The 19,946-nt window shown below is 42.6% G+C and overlaps 1 protein-coding gene across 2 annotated transcripts in view; it reads left to right on the top strand.

Annotated features, from left to right (window-relative positions):
- camkvl (CaM kinase-like vesicle-associated, like) overlaps nt 1-19,569 on the top strand; it is a 53,806-nt gene extending 34,237 nt beyond the window's left edge. For both annotated transcript variants that reach the window (XM_049582367.1, XM_049582366.1), the window contains 10 exons: nt 7,353-7,459; nt 9,504-9,635; nt 9,988-10,062; nt 10,912-11,050; nt 13,764-13,884; nt 14,482-14,557; nt 14,727-14,863; nt 15,129-15,207; nt 15,295-15,382; nt 16,979-19,569. In XM_049582367.1, the coding sequence (XP_049438324.1) occupies nt 7,365-7,459; nt 9,504-9,635; nt 9,988-10,062; nt 10,912-11,050; nt 13,764-13,884; nt 14,482-14,557; nt 14,727-14,863; nt 15,129-15,207; nt 15,295-15,382; nt 16,979-18,466 (2,430 nt within the window). In that variant the 5' untranslated portion in view covers nt 7,353-7,364 and the 3' untranslated portion in view covers nt 18,467-19,569. The remainder of the gene's footprint in view (nt 1-7,352; nt 7,460-9,503; nt 9,636-9,987; nt 10,063-10,911; nt 11,051-13,763; nt 13,885-14,481; nt 14,558-14,726; nt 14,864-15,128; nt 15,208-15,294; nt 15,383-16,978) is intronic.
- Nucleotides 19,570-19,946: the final 377 nt, after the last annotated feature.

Below are 19,946 nucleotides of genomic sequence, written 5' to 3' on the forward strand. Positions count from 1 at the left end.
TAATGAGGGACAGATATATTCAGTGTGCCTCTCTGTCACGTAAGGACAGGCGTACAGTGACGTGCGCTGAGCTGTATGATGTGTGTGCATGGATGTTCATGTATGTTGCTGCTGCACAGTTGTGTGTAAGTATGTGTATGAGTGTACATGTGTGAAGCTCAGGTGGTTCGTGCCCACATGGAGCCTGACATGCGAGGCCTGTCATGTCTTGTTCACACAGGCAGAAGTAACCTGAGGTCAGCCACTGACCCTCTGTTGCTCCAACTCTTCTCCCCAGGCTAACACTGACATGCTTGTTATACATATTTTATAAACACGCACTCACACATCTTGTTGTTCGTCTTATCATACCGTAGATCTAGTGTCACCTCTCAACAAAGCCGATGCGGCATCGCTTAATCGCGTTGTGCAGATACCAGGATTTGTATCGTGGTGACGCTGATAATGACAGTGTTGCTGATTTCCAAGTGTGCTGCATCTGCATGACAGCGACAAGGACATGCCGACACACCTAACCACTTTGACTGACAACGCAGGAAGACTCTGCAAAAGCATCCGCACACAGCAGTTGGTGAAATATTTACTCAACATACATTTCCAATTATTCTCAGCTTCCTGTAATGGAGGCACATCAAAAGCCACACTAGTCACGGCAGCTCGTCACACACAACATAGACCTACTGTAACAGGCTGCTTTTCCTTTTCTCTTTCCTCTTTTTTTTTTTATTCCTGTAGTTGGACTGAGCACAAGCGTAATAGGATAGGATGGCTAAAGAGCTGAGTGCCAGTAAATAGCAGATTTTCTTAGAATAACCTTGACGCTGAGGACCTCAGAAACACTTCCCCTCTGCGCTGATAAAAAGAGATTCTATTCCATTTGATTCATTCCTGAGCCTCGCTGCAGCCTAAACACAACACTTGTGAACAAGCACACAGACACACTCATACACAGAGACTTGCAGAAGCAATTTGATTTAAGGTGCTGAAGATAAAGTGTGATGTCTCGGTGCACCTTCGCACCTGAGTCTGTGGGTGCCTGCGCGCGTTAATGGGTGTGCATTTCAAAGGTATAAGCAACATGTAACAAACCATGCAACTGTCAATAATCCTTCATTTTTGTGTTGCATAACAGCATACCTGCGCCCTTATTCGAAAGGATGTACACAGACTTCTTTAACAGAAATTTTATGCCTTAAAAAGTGCACCAAGATCCACTAAATATTTATTATTTTAGTTTTTTTCCATCCACTCAGTATCCTCGCGTGATCAGATGAGAGCTGCCACAAAGGGACAAGTCTAGACAATGCCTGTGATGACAAATTGCAATTAGCGACCGCTTATTCCCTTTATGCTTACATGGGATGACAGAATGCATAAATCTGTTTAAAATCTGAAATGTTTACTTTTTCAAATATGTCACTGCTATCTCCATCTGTGTAATGGAGTATGGTGAAAATCCCAATGGGCCACCTTGAAAATGAGATGATACATCTCAAGAGATTTATCCTGAAATGATGAAACTTGACAAATTTCACAAAGTGCAAAAAATGGCATATATACTGGTTGGAGATACTTCATCATTTCAGAGAATAATATAATCAAGATCACATTACCTGATCGACCAGTGACAGTTTCACTGCATACATACAATAGCGATAAATGACATGACCTCAGACATGACACTGAATGTTCCATCATCTTTGCATGGCATGAACATGTGGATCATCTTGGAATTTGAAAAGAAAACATGGAGGGATGAAATGTATGATCAAAATAATAATTCCTGCCTCTGAAATGTCAAAGTACCCAGAACATAGCGCCCAATTTTAGTGATTCAAAGCAGTACCCGCGGCTGAGAGATCAGTGTTGGTGTCACCGAGTATGGCTGAAATGTTGCATTGTACTTCAATGCCTTCATTTTATCTCTGATGCCGTGCTCTCTTCACCTACCAAGCAGATATCCCAGAGCGTGCTACGAATTTGTTTTGCAGAGAGGTTGCCCTGTCAGCATGCCTTCAATGCATTCTGACTTTGGGGACAGCCCTTCATACCCCCAGAAAAATGAGTCACACAGCACATTATCACACATAGCCTGTTGGCACATACCTACATGCACCCACACGCGCATACAGACAGATTCACCTGTGCTAACATTCACACGCACATAGTTGTGAAGCTGTGAGGTTGAGAGGTACTCTCAATCTGCCTCTGCACTTCTGTGTTTTAGTCTTTGTTCTCATGTACACTTTTTTCTCTCTATTCTTTTCACTTAGTCACAGTGTACCTTTCTCCTTGCCTTTCTGTTCCCATCGTTTCTCACCTCTTTCCTCATCTCCCTTCTTTTTCCTCTCTTCCCTTCTCGTCTCCTTTCTTCTCATATCCTCCCATATCGCCTCCTACTCTCTGTTAACTTCAAGGTTCAATCTGACTCAGTATTCTGCAGGTATGCTGTTTTTAAGGCTTTTGAGTTTTTAGGGCGAGAAACAATCACTAGTGACATGAGAAAAGAAGGACAAACATATATCTGAAGGAAAGGACGGACCATAAATACCTATCTTCACACCTGAAACACGAGCAGTTGGCTGTTATTCTTTATGAAGACAGCTCTTCAAGCCTTCAGGGAGTTAATATCAAAAAGGGAAGAGTATCACTTTAAGTTCCGACCCAGTTAAACCCATCCTGACTGGGGAAACAGAAGGAAAAGTTTGCCAAAAAAAAGTTGCCAGTGTACTGACTTAAAGCTACAGTAGGTAGCTTATATAGAAATAACTTTTTGTCTTGTTTGCTGAAATTGTCACTATATCCTGCCAGTAGTACATGAGACAGAAAAAAACCAGGGTCTTCTGCTCCTAAAGGCATTTGCAAGAGTATACCTCACCTGAATGAAAACAACCAATCAGAGCCTAGAGGATTCTCTAAAGTGGGATTTATAAATGTGTGGCACACCTGGCCTACGCCGTTGTGAGCATTTATACTTGTGCTGTGGTGTGTCTCTGTCACTCTGCAGTTACACCTTCAAAACACTAGTTGGCGGCAGAGGTTTCTGTGAAGTGCTGTAAAGTTTAGTTGATTCAAAACACACATTAAACACACATTAAACATGGCTTAATAGAGACAATTTCAAACACAAGTACACAAATCAGCTTCACTATAACTCGCAGCATTCACAGACAAACACTTGTCTTTATCTGGACACATTTTCCCCACAAATACAATATGCTAACATTACCACAAGCCTATGGCATTTTATATATTGTATAAATTAGCCAACAGCTAGCAAACTTTTCCTCTTCTCATATGAAACTAGGGACAACAGCAACATTTAACAAAGGTAACATTACAAAATTTGGCTCCATTACAACCCACAAGGTTCGCCAGCAAAACAACTGTCTTATACTAAACACGTTTTCCAAACAAATACAACATGCTAACATTATTAGTACAAGCCCATGGCATTTTACATTGTAAAAATTAGTATAGCGACGAGCAGAGATTTCCTCTGATCATATTAAGTCAGGATAAAGTATAAATTTTAAAATGCTATTTTTGTGGAGGCTTTATTAACTGCACAATTTATTGTTTCTTATCTGTGAAATAAAAGTAAATAAAGGCTTTGTTTCCACTGAGGGAAATGGTTTCATCTTACCAAAATAAACAGGAGGTCTGCCTCGTGGCAACATGTAGTTACATTTATGGGGAGGTGCACGTCAGGCTACGACGTAGGTTACGGCATAGGCTCTACGTCGACGCAAAGCCTATGCTGTAGATACGGTATCGATTTAATGCAGAAGTATAAATTCCGTCTAAGACAGTGTCAGTCACTGCTTGTGAACCCCCCGTGAATCTCTGTATCTTTAGCACGCAGCCTCAGCAGAAGCTTTCCAATCACAATAGCTGAAAAACAACCACCAACATGGAACCAACTGCCCATCGATCCTTTGCCAGCAACAGTGTACACATTAAAGACAAGTAAACAGAAGACTTCTGTGACAATAAAAGCAAACTTTTTGTTGTCAGTTTTCCTTCGTCTTCCTCTTTCTCTGGCAGCGCAGCATGTGCATGAGCAGTGTTTGACATTGTGTTAAGGCCCAGACACAAAAACAAGGCATCAGAGAAGTAGCAGCAGCAAAAGCCGACTGTTGCATCACCTCAGGTCGCCTGTGTCTCGGCCAAAAAGTTGAATTTGAACACACAGCAAAGACGACAGCTGATGGCCAACCAGCATGTATTTTCTGTGCCTGGTTAAGAGGAAATAACTCTGCACACCAGCAGGCAGTGGCAGTCTGTGTTCTTTATTCAAAAGAAGAAGCCGGAGGACCGATCAGACGGAAGATGCTAGTTAGCTAATTAGCATATATACAACACAACCTAATTTACAGGATCAAATTATATTTATCGTGCGCTAGTGAACAATAACACAAACAATTACACACCATTTCTGCTAAAGAGCTCAGTGGCTATAACAATAACTTAGATCTTGTTCCCTCTTGACTTTAGCTGTTTGTTTACTTTCCTCACTTCTGTTTCTCTTCTTGTGCACTGAGCTGAACTACCAGTCAGAGGAATTTCATTCAGTGACAGACTCCACCATCTCTGACACTGAAAAAAAGCCCATAAGGGCGGACAAGGACCAACGATGCATGACCAACAGCCCGACACTGACTAATGGCAAACCGTCACCTTGGTGTATCAGGGCCTTTAGAGACGTCTCATGGCTTTGATTGGTTGTTTTCGTTCAGGCGTAGTGGATTTTTGCAAATGCCAGTAGGAGCACTAGAAGGAGCCAGAGGAACCTGCTTTATCTCACAGATTATCTGTCTCATGTCCGACTGTCAGGATATAGTGACAGTTTCAGCAAACATGACAAAAAAAGGGTTTTTTTTATAAATGTTTTCGACTGAACCTTGAAAGAAACTCACAGATTTTGCAAAAGTGCCCAGTGACTCCAACAAACGTTACCAAGTCATGGGTGATGGGAATGCGAGGATGCTCTGACAAAATCAGAGAGTATTAATAAAATGAGATAGAGTATGGCGGCCAGCAGGGACAGAATTTAGGAGCAGGCAAAAGACTAAAAGCTATGTGGAACTCTACTACTTGAAAGTTAGCATCTCAGAAAGTTACTGGCAAGCTTATCTGCTGACATTTATTGCTTGGCAGTTGTTACTATATTTCAGCGGGGACACTGTGTTCCCTACGGGGGATGGAGGCGCTCCATTCACATCAAGCCAGCATCACCTTCACCGTCCTGGACCTTGTCATGGGAATGTTGTTGTGCTTACATAATCTCCTGGCAAAACTAGGCTTTTTCAATCCACCACTAAATTGCCCCCTCGGTCTCACTGGGGCATTACGAGCACACAAGGATGCACATATGGACACGCATGGACACACACTCACACACACACACACCCATCTGCACATGTGAAAACCTTTGCACTTTGCTCAGACACACACACACTCGCACATGCATGCACATACACAATAACTGCATATCCCAGCGCTGGATTAGGGGTACAGATTAGAGATTAGGGACAGCACTGAGATTACACAGTACTCTCCAGCCCTGCCTCCACCATAGATCAGAAGCACCTCTGCCCCTATCATCTACAATAGTGAGGCTACACACACATACACAAACACAGATACACACTCACACTGAGAAAAAGACAGAGTGAGGGTTTTACATCACTGGTATTCACTCCTTAATCCTAAATTAGCACCCGCAAAATGTCATTACCTCTGAGGATTTCTATTGTCTCTCTGTTCTGAGTCCTCAAATCATATTTTTCTCAGTTCCCGTCTTTCTCCATCTCTCTCCCTCACTATAGCTGCTTCCAGCATCACTCACATTAACCACAGCTCCCATTCCCTCCCAGCACATATTTCCTAACTCGCTCAATTACATAGATCTGTCTTGATGCGGTCCCAGGCCCCCACAGAGACAGGAAATAAACTGGAGGTAGAAATCTCCACTAGAGGAACAACACAAATGAATTATCCAACAGGGATGGGTTTTGTCAGGTATTTGAGGAGGAGAAGGACATTGAGGATAGATGGCTGAAGCTTCCAGGGAATCTGTCTCCTACAGTAGATGGAGTGTTAAAGGATGTGGGTGAGGATTGCCTGAGGACTGTGGTGAGATGGTATATCGATTGCTGATTCACTATCTGGATCCTTGATATTCTACCTGGGCGTTTGGGACCTCCTGTAGGGTCACATGCTATTTTAGGGTGGACAAGAAAGAAGAATGCGATGGTGAAGAACATATATACAGTATATAGACAGTAGATATATATATATATATATATATATATAAATATAGACAACAAACAGTTTCAGTGGAATGAGTGCTGTGTTTTGCCCTTGTGAAGTGCATTTTTCAGGCGCAGTGCTAACAGTGAGAGTTATGATGAGGTTAAAGGAGGCACAGGCGTACATTTGGGGGGTGATGCGGGGGACGTGCCCCCCTCAATATTTAGAACATCTGCATTCTTCCACCAATAAAAACATGAAAGTAGCACAGGACAAAATTAAAGACATTTACACCATAACTTGATGCAAAAAAAAAACACAAATGGGTGCATAAAAATTCACCAGAAAGAAATAAAGTAGCTAATGCCCAGAATTATCTGGCAGAGGATCCCCAAACACAGTGACTCATATTGCCCCCCTCCCCCACCCCTCAATGTTGAAATGCCCTTGCCCAAGCCCTTGAAAAGAGGAATTAAAAGTCATTGACACTAAGTTTAAAAGGTCATGAACTGCTTCTCCAGATCAAAAGACAAATCCAAACACACACACACACAGACTAAAAACAAAAATCTAATTTTCCTGTCATTAAAACCCAGTGCTGTCAGTGTTACTTGGGGCACCAGTGATTGCCGAGGAAGCCAGCTGCTTTAGGGACACAGGGACACTGCCCTTTATAAATAAAGTTTAACTTGAACTTGACAGACGTTGCACAGAATCTGCAGACTTTAGCAGAGTAGAGAGAAGCTTAGTGGGTAGCTTAGTATCTATTGACAAGGCTGGCACGCAACCAGGCTGCCAGAAGCTTTAGTATCCAGATTTCGTTCAGAAATGGACTTGGCTGCATCTGTGGTTCTCCAATGAACTGTGTATTTTCAAGGCTAATAGTAACGGCACTCCCTTGGTGTCTCTGATTTCGGACCAGTGGAGGCTTTCATAACATTTCATCAGTACCTCCTTTCCTTTTTAACATGCTTGTCCATGCTGCTCTGTGATCCCTTTATCTATCTGTTACCTAAAGGTGTCATCAAAAATAATTCATGCTATGCTTTCCCCCTTTGTAGTGCAATGATTGAAATGTCTTTTTCTTTGTTTCTTAGGTGAATGCCGTCATGCCATTTGGGTGCCTTGCCCTGCGAGATGGGCGGACTTACGACAGCATATCTGATGTCACGGACAAGTATGAGATTGGACAGGTCCTTCGAGCGTAAGTATCATATGCATGCTTTATGCATGGACACATTCCAGTATTCCCAAATGGTCTTTATTCTCTTCATGAATTATTTCAAATTGGATCATTTCCCCTGCAGATTTGGTTTGGCATATCAAACGCTTTCACTGAAGGAATGACAGAAGGTAATAGCATGAGGCTAGTGTGTAACAGACTTAAGAGACACATTCTTCAAATTTTGGCCAGACCAATTGTCTGTATATTTTTGATCATGGCAATTCATGAAACACACTGTTGGAAGTCTCTAATTTATTCTGTTTAAATATTCTATGTCATGCCTAAAAAAAATAAATCTTTTGGACGGATTTTCAAAGAGCTGTGAAAATCACTGCTGCTCGACTGGCCGGATACTGAAAGTTTTCTTTTCATGGACACCTCTCCTTGACACATTAAAGGCACACACACACACACACACACACACACCAATCAGTGTAAGAGGCCATATGGCAACATCAGCATCTGGCCTCAGAGATTTCTGCTCGTGTTTTATATAACACACATACACACACACACACACATTAACTGAGAATTAAGTGCACACATTTGCTGTGGGCTACATGTGCTCTTAATTCTATGAAAACAAGTAAAACACGGCGAGGCTGTGGTAAAGATAGAATTATGCTCTATTACCATTAATTTATTAGAATGACTTACGGTTGTTGAGCTTAAATACAGAACGAGCTCTGAAACGCCGTCCTGTAAGGAGGGGCTTTATTCTTCGATAAAAACAACATCTTATGAGATATCACCAGCAAAAAGACAGTAAGAGGAAAGACATTATCAATCAGTGGGTGGGTTTAACAATAATAATCAACTTGAGATATAAGAAAAACAAATTGCCCATTTTATTCTATACTTTGCGCATCTTAAATGTGTGTGTCCATGTGTTTCTTGGCCAGTATGGCCAGTATTTATTGGCCCATACTGTGCACTATAAACATAGAATTTACAAGCTTAACGTATAGTCGTTTTTTCCAACATTTGTGGGAAGCACATGTTAAGTAGAAAGATTATTGGTCAACCTGTAGCACACTTCTTTAAGGGCAGCCCACAGACTTGCTAATGGCATTTCTTCTAACCCCTTGCATGTCCTTAGCAGAGAATACAAACTTTTGCCCTGTGACAGGCGATTCAGAGTCCCTCCATTTAAACACAACAGGCTGAAAAATTGGTTTATACATCAGTCTGTCCTGTTGCTAAACCAAAATCGGCCTGTGATATTTGTGTGATTGTATGACTAATTTGTGGGGGAACTTCTTGAGCAGAGCTGTCGGAGGATGCAAAATGAATTTCAATCTAATGAAGCTAAAGGCAATAAAGTTACATCATATCTCAATGTATCATATCATATTGTATCATACTGTATTGTACAATGCCATGTCGTGTCGTGCTGTATGTGTTAGTATATGGTAATGCATATGACATGCACATAAACTGTCTTCCTTTTATTTGCTATTCTTTGGAGGGTAGCACAATTACAGTGCGTTATATCATCCATGTAATGTAATGACTGAAGGTAAGAAAAAGAAAGAAAGAAAGAAAGAAAGAAAGAAAGAAAGAAAGAAAGAAAGAAAGAAATGGGACCATTGAATTTTCTCTGATAGTATTTATTGGGCATGAAAGATTTAATGTGAAACGTTGTAGTTAAATTTTGCATCACACAGCTTCTCAAAATCCATTTGGCTGAAGCACTGTATGCCCCAAAGGCTTGAAACCAGACGATGCCCAGCTCATGGCAGCGGTAGACCCATTTCGGATTTGTTATTTATGACCCTTTTATTCTACTCAATGCCTCTCCACCCAATTAAATTCTTTCACTGTATTTCACCAAAACATCCAGTGTACTTTGTCTGCCTATTACGCCGTGTCTCTCTTGGACCTTATTCTCAGATGGGATCTATCCATCTATATAACGCTTTCTCCAAAAGCATCTACACTTATTTTGTGCTCTAGCATTATTTACCTTCTCTGCCTCTCTCTGTCTGTCTGTCTGTCTGTCTATTTTCTTCCTCTTGCGTAGGAAGGAGTTCTGCGAGCTGTGCCTGGCTAAGGACAGACAGACGGACAAGGTGTTTGTCTGCAAGAAATTCCTCAAGAAAGACGGCAGGAAAGTCCGCAAGGCTGCCAAGAACGAAATCATGATCCTGAAATTGTACGGAGTCGGTCTGTGGACAGATGGATGTATGATTGGGGGATGGAGAGAGAGGCGGAAAGAGAGAGCGAGAGAGATGGAGAGAATGATTTGTTATTTGACATTTCTGTTCATATTTGCAGACACACAAACCATGCAATAACCCTGGTTAATAATGTAAGCTCAGGTGTTTGTAACTTCTGCTTTGCACTGCTTTTTGAAGTATCTACCAGCCAAAGAGATTTACGCCCACACAGTCTTGTTTGTATATAAGACTATTCAGATGCCAGAGAATGCTTAACACCCTTCAATTGCATGTGTGACCCTTCACTGTTGTAAGGTTACAGTCTGTGACTCCTTTTTGCTGTTCCAGGGTCAACCATCCAAACATCCTTCAGCTGATAGACACATTCGAGACCCGGAAAGAATACTTCATCATCCAGGAGCTGTGAGTGTTTCACTATTTATCTTTCTTGTGTAAGCATTCCTGACGATGTGTGCTTAAGTGTGCGTGACTTAATTGTGTATGTGCCTTCATGTACCTTAACACGCACAAATCCATCAGCTCAAGGGGTAGGGGTTGAGTCTCCCCTCTTATTACTGTGTGCTCTGCTGCTCCTCTCAGCAACAGAGGAAGGTGTTAGATTTTATGAGGTATTTGCTCTTAGTAAGACTCAACATTACTCAGTGCTCCTGAAGCACTGCTTTGCCATAATGGGGTCTCTAAAGAGAGCTCAGGATCGATACGTCAAAGCGGGCCCAATCCACGTCACTTGTGACTGGTGCATTTTTTAACATTTGCAACTTTATTTGCCAGCAATAACATTGATTGGAGCTGAGTGGACAAATGATTTCCCTTCTGCTGCTGAGATAAAGAGAGACAGACTGCACTCAAAGCCGTCTGTGTGTGTGCATCAGTCTGTTTATGAGTTGGTGTCTGTTCATAGCTCACACGTTTGCCCCAGCCAATAGTCCTCCTGCTGAGGGCGATACGTGATGATCACACCCATCATTTATACACTCTCCGAAGTTAACCAAGTCTTTTAGAGTAATGACCAATACTCTAATTTTTAATTGCTCAGCAGTGCTAGCTTCGGGCCAGAAGAAGCAGATTGCCTTACTAATGGACAAAAACACAAGAGCACAGGGCTTTTGATAACTGCGTTACCGAAAGCTTAAAGTGAATTATTTTGTTACAACATGTGGTTAACAGTCGCACCAACTTGCATTCTTTTTTATTAGTATATGTGGCGATGTGTGTGCTGATGTTTTTGTGTGTGTGTTTGACTGCATGCAGTGCCACAGGAGGAGATGTATTTGACTGGATTCTGGACCAAGGGAATTACACAGAGAGAGACGCATCCAATGTCATCAGACAGGTCCTGGAGGCTGTGGCGTACTTACACTCCCTCAACATAGTTCACAGGAACCTGAAGGTACACACTCACTCTCTGTCGCCCTCTCCCTACATTATGGCATCGTATGCGTGTGTGGTGAGCGTCAGTACAATAAAAAAGATATAAAAAGATTGTGACTTGCCTCTAAAAATACAAAAAGGAATAAAACAAAAAGATTTAGAGAATGAATGGCCTTGTTTGCCATCACACCCCAGAAGGCAATCGTCAGTGTATAGTCAGCAGAATCTCTTTAGAGACACATAAAAGCACTGCGCTGCCATGTCAGTTAATGACTCAACATTTGATAACCTTTTTAGCAAGGGAGCAAATGCTGTCTTTATGGCTTAATGCAATCTCTAGTGATACTCGCACAGGCAGACAGATTCATATCTTTAGCCCCCATTATCAACCCATTAGGATGGAGTGAAAGCATGCTTTGGGCTTCAGACTCCCCCTTCTGGTAGAATCCAGAATTTTCTTTCAGCCTATATTGTATGTACGGTATATACAGTACATAGTATATATGATATGGACGCATGAAACTGAATGAAAATTATATTTCAATATGAGCACAGAAATAGAGATGCATTCATAAAGGCAGGCCAAGATTTATTTAATCGTCATTCAACCAGCAAGTCCCTTGAGATAGAAATCTCTTCTCCAAGGGAGACCTGGCCAAGACAGCACACCAGTTACAGTTTAAATAGAAATAGCACACGGCAGACAGGAAAATACAACCATGCTTCCTCTAATCAGGTAGATATGTTTCTGGTGTTTCTTTTTCTTCATCTGCCTTGTCAAGAGATGACATATGATCAACACTGCACACAGGGTGATTAAATATTGATTCAGGCAGTTCACCCATCACCTCTTCAACTGCTCATAAAATATATAAGAGAGGGAGTGTTGAAGAAAAAGCAAACAATACTGAAGTTTATCTTCTTTCACTGATGGGACTTCAGTGGTCGAAACAGTGTGTGTCAATGGAAATCAATGGCCAGGCACTGCAGATCATGTACAGGAGAACTTTATCTCGCTGTCGCAGACTGTTAGACATGCACTCATGCACACTGAAGACTGTGATGACACAAAGTTGTCAGCCAGTTAACTCTGAATTGTGCATACTTAAAACACACTGATCACTGATAACTTCCGACAACAACTGGTTTCCCATCTTTTCGCTACAGTATGATAATCAGTCTCAACAATCAAATGAAACACCATGTCTCTGAGTCCGAGTGTGTGTATGTATATGCATTTGGTTATGTTTATGCCTCCGCACCAGTGACAGCCACGGACGAAGGCATTATGTTTTCAAGTTGTCCATTCATCTGTCTGACTTTCCTCAAATTTGGCAGAAATATCGTAACAACACTCGGACTCAGTGATGAACTGATTACATTTGGTGGACAAAAGTCAAAGGTCAAGGTCACTGCGTCAAGGTCACCTATGTCACAAAACTTGTTTCGGGCAATAACTCAAAAATTCATTTACTAATTATGATAAATTTTGTGTCTATTAGGATAAAATAATGAAGTGATGACATTTTAAATCCAAAAGGTCAAAGGTCAGCTTTACTGCGACATCATAATGTTCTGCTAAAGCACTTTTCCTGGCCATTACTTAACATTATAACTCAGGAACAGCAGGGGAGACATTTGGTCAGATTCTAAAATGGTGACACTAACCTTGAATGCCCACGTTCAAACTGTGGTGATTTTATAGATCTTCTGTGCTGCCAAGTTGAAGATGTGTGTGAAATGTCCACGTTTTAGAATTTTTAGCTTCTATGTAGCAACATTTATATTTGAAGCATTGTCTGTGGGTCTGGACATGGATGTAAACTGCAATTCGACTGGTTGGCGGAGGCATACAACCAAAGGTGTAGTAAATGTAATGTAGTTTAAGATTACACTATCACCACTGTAATGCTTTAGCTGATGATCCAAAAGTTCTTGCTGGCAGTTCAAAACACAACTTACAAATCAGTTTCAACATTTAACTTTAACTTTATGGTCCCCAAGGGGAAATTTAAAACATATGCCATTGCACCACAGTGGCATATGTGCAGCAGTTAGCATTGTCGCCTCACAGCAAGAGGGTTCCTGGTTCGAACCCAAGATGGGGGGGTTCAAATCCTGGAGTTGGGGAGGCCTTCTGTGCGGAGTTTGCATGTTCTCCCCGTGTCAGCGTGGGTTTTCTCCGGGTACTGGCTTCCTCCCACAGTCCAAAGACATGCAAGGTTAATTGGTGACTCTAAATTGGCCGTAGGTGTGAATGTGAGCATGTATGGTTGTCTGTCTCTATGTGTCAGCCCTGTGATAGTCTGGCGACCTGTCCCGGATGTACCCTGCCTCTTGCCCAATGTCCGCTGGGATTGGCTCCAGCCCCCGCAACCCCAACAGGATAAGCAGTTACAGAAAATGAATGAACGAATATGCTTAAATTTTCAAATGATCTTACTGACCACTTAAATATGTGATGCACTCTGTTCTTGTCCCCTGTCAAGAGATTGCCAAGTAATAATAGAAAAGCTGACTCTACTGTATTGGATTCCCTAAACCACTGAAGCCTCCTAAAATGTGCCATAGTTGCTGAGACGTTTTACAGCTCGTGGTGGTATTATCATTCGATGTCCGCTGATTATTAGTTCTCATATGTTTGTAGCACTGAATCAGTTCAATACAGTGTAGGGTTGTAGTCTGCATGTATTTGTATGAAAATAATTAATTCTGTCCATCATTTTGTTTAGCTGGAAAACCTGATGTACTACACAGAAAACAACCACAACAAAGTCGTTCTGCGGGATTTCTACCTCTCAAGGTTTGAGAATGGACCCATCACAGAGCCCTGTGGGACACCGGAATACCTGGGTAGGATATACTCTGTTTACAGCTAAATATATAACTGTGTTTCTCCATCTCTCATCCATTCATACGCCCTTCCATTGGCTTTACTTCCTGTTGTGAATGTAGGCCTGTGGGCATCCTTTACCTTTTGATGTCTTTACTTCCTTGTGCTTTTAAAGATCAACATCTGTCAGAGATAAACTATTATGGTAAAACTCGTACACAGAATTGAAAGCCCCTAACTCTTGGCCTCCTCCCACTCCTCCTCTCCTCTCATATCCTCTCATCTCCTGTGTGCTGTCTCGCTCCTCTGTCTCTGTCTGAAGTTTATGCGAGGGCAACTTAGAGTGTAGAACTTTGCTTTGGCCCTGTTCTCTCCAGTGAAAGGTCAGGATAGTTATTCATAATGCTGAGCGGAGTAATTAGGCAAATAAATAAGGAAAGGGAACAGAGGCCCTGACGGGAAAAGGAATGAGAGAGATAGAGAGTGAAAAAGGGAGCTCTTGTCTGTGTGGGGTGGAATTATGGATGCAGCGTGATGGTTTTTAAATGATAAGCCAGCCACTCATATCTGTCTTCTTCTCTGTCTTTGTGTCTGCTCTTCTCTTTGCCGTCTCTCAGCTCCTGAAGTGGTGGCTCGTCACCGATATGGTCGTCCTGTGGACTGCTGGGCTGTGGGTGTCATTATGTTCATACTGTGAGTCTCACATCAGTGATTACCAAATATAGATACAACAAGCAGGCCAGTACAAACTGAGCAGCATATCAGATTTCAGCTGTTGTTTATAAAGGACAATTTCTGGAGCTCAAGGTTTGAAAAATAACTTCCCTTTCACTGTCTCTCTATCTACGTTCTCCCTTTGCAGCTTATCAGGTAACCCTCCTTTTTATGATGAGACAGAGGAGGAGAACACAGATCTACACAATCGCATCATCTTCTGTCGCATTGTTGCCGGTGACTTTGAGTTTGATTCTCCGTACTGGGATGACATTTCACCTGCAGGTACACTGCTCTACCACACGATGGCAATAAATACACAATTGAGTTTTCAGTGGCATTAAGTATTGGGCGTGTTGGTAGTTAGGAAAAAAGTCTGCCTGTCCATCTGTTGCCTAAATTTAAAGAGGGATTAAGTCAGATATTTATGTTCACATAGCCCAAAATTACTTTATCTCACATGTCACAATGAAATGTGTCACCATCTTCCATGTTTAAAGACAAATACTTTTTTCCCTAAAGTCTCTCTTATCTATTGTTTCTCTCTCAGCTAAAGAGCTTGTCTGTCGACTCATGGAGGTAGACCAGATGCTGAGAATCACTGCCCAGGATGCACTTTGGCATGAATGGTAATTGTGTGCACATAACCACAACAGCACGAGCGCTTTGGCACAGGGTTTTGCGCTCACTTGTATGCTGTCTGTCACCTGTGCCAGGATTGCAGGGAATGGCGCATCAGAGAAGAACCTGAAGGACGGTGTGTGTGCCCAGTTTGAGAAGAACTTTGCAAAGGCCAAATGGCGGGTATGAATTCACTCTTTTTTCCTGTTCCTAGTAAATGAAGTTTGTGATAATACAGCCAAGTAAGCAGAACAGGAAAAGGAGGAGACGCAAGCTGAATGCTAGGGCCAATAATAAAGATGACTACAGTGAAAATGATGCCAATAATTGCGATGATAATTGGTCTATTTGTAATGATGATTGCACATGAGGCACTTTTAGCTCAGCGTACAACTCTGCAGCAGTATATTTTAAATTTGCAAACGATAAGGTCATTAGGATGTCCTGGGGGTGTGAATGCTGAACACCGAGAGGGAGGAAGTCAAGATGGCAGTGCTGACCTAACAGCATAAGTAACAGTTATAACCTTCTTCTCTCTTTCCCCCATGTGGTTCCCAGGAGTTGAAGGTATTGTAGTTCATATCGAGGGAGAGTGGAAGGACAGAGCGTGGGCAGAAACTCACCTTCAGTCCGGCATGATTCAATAACAAAACATCTTTCCAATGGCTGAGCATCCTCTTGAATTTAAAGGAGGTTTCTATTGTTAAAAGTGTTGATAATAATCAACCAATTGGGAAACCTCAGTCAGCCTTGAGATGTATTGACCATGTTCGGGCTGGTGAAACTCTTCTCATAAGCTCTGTTCCTGCCCACTGTCACTCCTGTCCTGTCCCAGAAGAGATCCATCCACTCTGCCCCACTTTTCTTCATTGGATTAAGACCCAGATGTTCAAAGTGGCCCGCTCTGCTCCTTTCTTACTCCTCATCTGCACTAGCCTATGAAACCAGATATTGACAAACAAGATAATGATCAGCAACAGGGAAGAGGGTTTGCTCATTGCTTGTGTATTTTTCTATGTGTGTAGATAAGGAGAGGGAGAAAAGGAAAGGATATAAGGGATATAGGCCACTGTGGACTGTTTAACAGCAGTGATTTGAACTTTAAGGCCCTCTGTCATTCCTCTTACGTGAATCCTGGCTCATTGCCCCATACTGTACCTCAGTGTCACATTCAAGTCATACTTGAAGCTATACTGAAGCTTCTCAGTCAAGCCATATTGTATACTGTGACATTTCCTTATCCAAATGGCTTTTCACTTCCAGAGAATCAATTCCCTGGTTTAGAAACAACTTCTAAGCTCACACACTTTCCCTAACTCCTTGACTGTTTGTAGATTGAAAGGAGTCAGATGGAGTCAGAGGAAGAGATTTAGACTTATCTGTTCACTTACCTTTTCCAGACAGCAAGCAGTCAAGGAGTGGCTTGGAGAGAGTGAGTCTTGAGATTGATTTAAACCAGGGTACAATAGTTCATAGCCTCCTGGAAGTCAACAACATGGCACCAATCTTACTGCACTGTCACTTCACACTAATCACATCTCAGCGCTTAGTATGATGATGCTAAATCATGGTGTCGTGACAGGCTTTTTGTCAAATGCTTGTCTTCAAAGCTTACTTTATATGCTTTGTCATAACCAATATAGGACCAAAGTTTTTTCTTTTCTTTTAGGGAAACAAGTCAATATGGGTGTTAATGAAAAAACAACATGCTGTCAATCTAATTCTCTTTACATGGCTATCGTTCTCTCCTTTGTTTCTTTGCCTCTGTCTGTTTTGTAGAAAGCGATCCGTGTCACCACCTTCATGCAGCGACTGAAGAATTCGGAGGCACTGATTGACAGTTCAGCCGAGGCTCAGGGCAGTGAGGAGGCAGGAGATGGTGAGGGGGGTGTGTCCCAGGGGACAAGTGATGAGGGAGACAAAGGGACAAGTGATGGAGGGGTGACGTCAAGTAGTGTGTCTTTAGAAGTTACTGTTGAAAATACACCAGTGGGTATGGACCAGGATGAGGGGAGGAGTAAGGCCGGAGAAAAACAGGATGAGGCAAAGACAAGTATGGGCCCATCAGTAGGAACTTCCCCGTCAGATATTCAGGAGCCTTTCTGTCAGCAAAGCCAATCAAATGCAGCCCCCAAACTGGCACAGGAGGAGCCTGATAAAGTTGGTGCAAAAAGAGCAGCAGGTGATGGAACTAGGAAAATGGCTGCCAATTTGGGTCAAAATAAAGTTGTTCCAGAGTTCAAACCAACCCCTGTGAAGACGCCTGACCCCTCCAAGCTGTTGGATGGTTCCTCTGGCGCTAATCTTGACAAAAAACACACATCCGCCTCCCCTGATCCTAGCAGCAAACGCAAAATGGCTGCAACGCTCCATGGCGTTCCACCCACAGCTTCTGCTGCTGCAACAGCCTCACCAGAGAAGAGGCCGGCCACGCAGAGGGATGAGAGTGATGGAAGTTGGTGTCAGACACAAGTACCTGAGGCAGTGGCAGAAAGGTCAGTGGCAGTGGCTCCAGCAATGGGTCCTGGAGCTGGGGTGGATGTAGGATTAGGAGTTAGGTTAAGGGGTGATGCTAGCCCTGTGGGTAGACGGGATAGAAATGCCAAGACAACAGACAGATACAGTGCTGAGTTTAGCATAGCGAGGCCAGGTCCTGCAACAGGACAGGGTTGTTATTCAGTAGGCAGTTCTGCTAGTTTGGGCCGTCATGCCACACCGTACAACCCAGAAGTTGGGACTGTAGGGATGGGGATAGCAGGGGGCTATGGGAGTCCATACAGTTCCCTGTACACGAGTGGAGGAGGGGTAGGGATGTACGGGACTGGGCTACCACATACAGGAGGTGGGAGCAGCACTACAAGCGACTGGCAAATGGACAGTGTGATCGAGCAGATAGAGAAGCAAATGGCTGCCGTGCTGGAGAAGATTGAGGGAGACATGCCTTCACTGCTAGAGCAAATCAGTGACTGCCCTGCCGAGCCACCACGTGCCAGGAGCACACACGCCTCGCCCGCCACCTCCCGTGCACGCTCCTCGCAACACTCCACGACTGCAACCTCAGCCACTCCTCCGCCTCTTCCAACCTCTCCCAGGCCCGCGCTGCCATCTCTCCCTCGTCTTACCATCCCTCCTCCCTCCTATCCCCCACCCTCTCCACCCACACAGTCCTCACCCCAGGCTGCAGGAGAGCAGGAAGACACAGATGGACAGAGGGATGCTGCTCGATCCAGCCAGTCCCCCAGAGCTGGGATGGGCAGGGGGCTATGAAGCAGGTGTCCATGATACAAACACCTGGCCAATTGGATTTAAAATTCAAATTTGACGGTTTAAAGACTCACCCAGAAGTATCATCCAATTATTTCCCAGAGGAAAAGTAACCATGCAGTGTTTGGTTTGGCTGTGTTTTCATATTGAGAATAGCGATTAGATGGAAAACTTCCTATGCCATTCAAATACTCTCATGACTGGAGTGTAGGAGGAGTACTCTACTGACTTTCTCTGTATGACAGCTGCAAAGAGAAAGTTTGTTTTTCATCTCAAATCCAGATTGTGCGCATGAATGCTTACCCCAAAGCCTCCTCATATTGGAATCCAAGCGCTCAGCGCAGTTTGCAAATTATGAATCTACACAAATAAGAAAAGTGTGGTAAAATTCTCAGCTAATTGTGAGCGTTTACAGTGAGGAAGTATTATGATTTGCATTATTCCCTATAAACTGTAAATACAAACAACAAACTGGGTTCCTTATTCTTGCTCTCCTCCCATGTTGTAAACTTCCTCATATCCAAACTGACATTTACTTTTTTAAATCAACTCATCCTATTTCGTTACTTTTCATTCCTTTTTATTTATGTAGCTATTGATTTTATAGCGAGGCTGCAAGGTCATGGGCGTGCAGTCACACAGAGTTGTACAGACGTTTGTGAATCTAAATGGATCTGGCCTTTCCACTGGCTCCTGGAGATTGAGATTTGTTTTATTATATAGTGTATTTAAACTTGAACTGTCACTCAGAGTCTCGTGAGTCGCTCCAAACCTGTTGGACAGCTGGGGAAAAATCTCAAGATGCAAGATATTGTGTAAAGGCTTTGCAATAACACAGACACACAGACACACACACACACACACACACACACACACCCTCTTCTTTTTTTCAAAGTTCTCCAGAAGTTTTGCCCAGACATTTTGTTTTCATTTCTCTCCAGTTTTGTCGACACATTCATTTGGTATTGTTAATTGGACAATAATGTCTATATTTGCTCCTTTTTATCATGTAAAAAAAAAAGTCTTTCTGAAGTTCATTCTGCTTTTGGATCTATGTAATACCGGGTTCTGTGCTTTTCTCCTGAACAAGTCTAGACATCCACTATTCTGTCCCTATGTAAACTGTGCTCTGTTTGCAAGTCTTTCAATAAAAGTATAAAAAATAAGCTTGACTCGAGTTGTTCATTGGTTGTGTAATATATATATATATATATATATATATATATAAGAGAGGTATTATATGATATTGTCATGCCATGCATACAATTCCCAGGTTGCCTTGCGCGGATTTCGGATTAGTCTATACTTGTGAAGGCGCGGGGGTGAAGAAAACATTCTTTACCGTTTAACATACGGTTAAACTATGTAATACGGTAGAATTCGACACATTTTATTTTCTATGTGGTGTGGTTGAACATTAAAGAATCATAATAAAATGTATATGTACTTACTTAATTTGATTCGCTTTTCGGTGACCCCTCTG

The sequence above is a fragment of the Epinephelus fuscoguttatus genome, linkage group LG7 (genome assembly GCF_011397635.1).
Source record: "Epinephelus fuscoguttatus linkage group LG7, E.fuscoguttatus.final_Chr_v1".
Lineage (NCBI taxonomy): Eukaryota > Metazoa > Chordata > Actinopteri > Perciformes > Serranidae > Epinephelus > Epinephelus fuscoguttatus.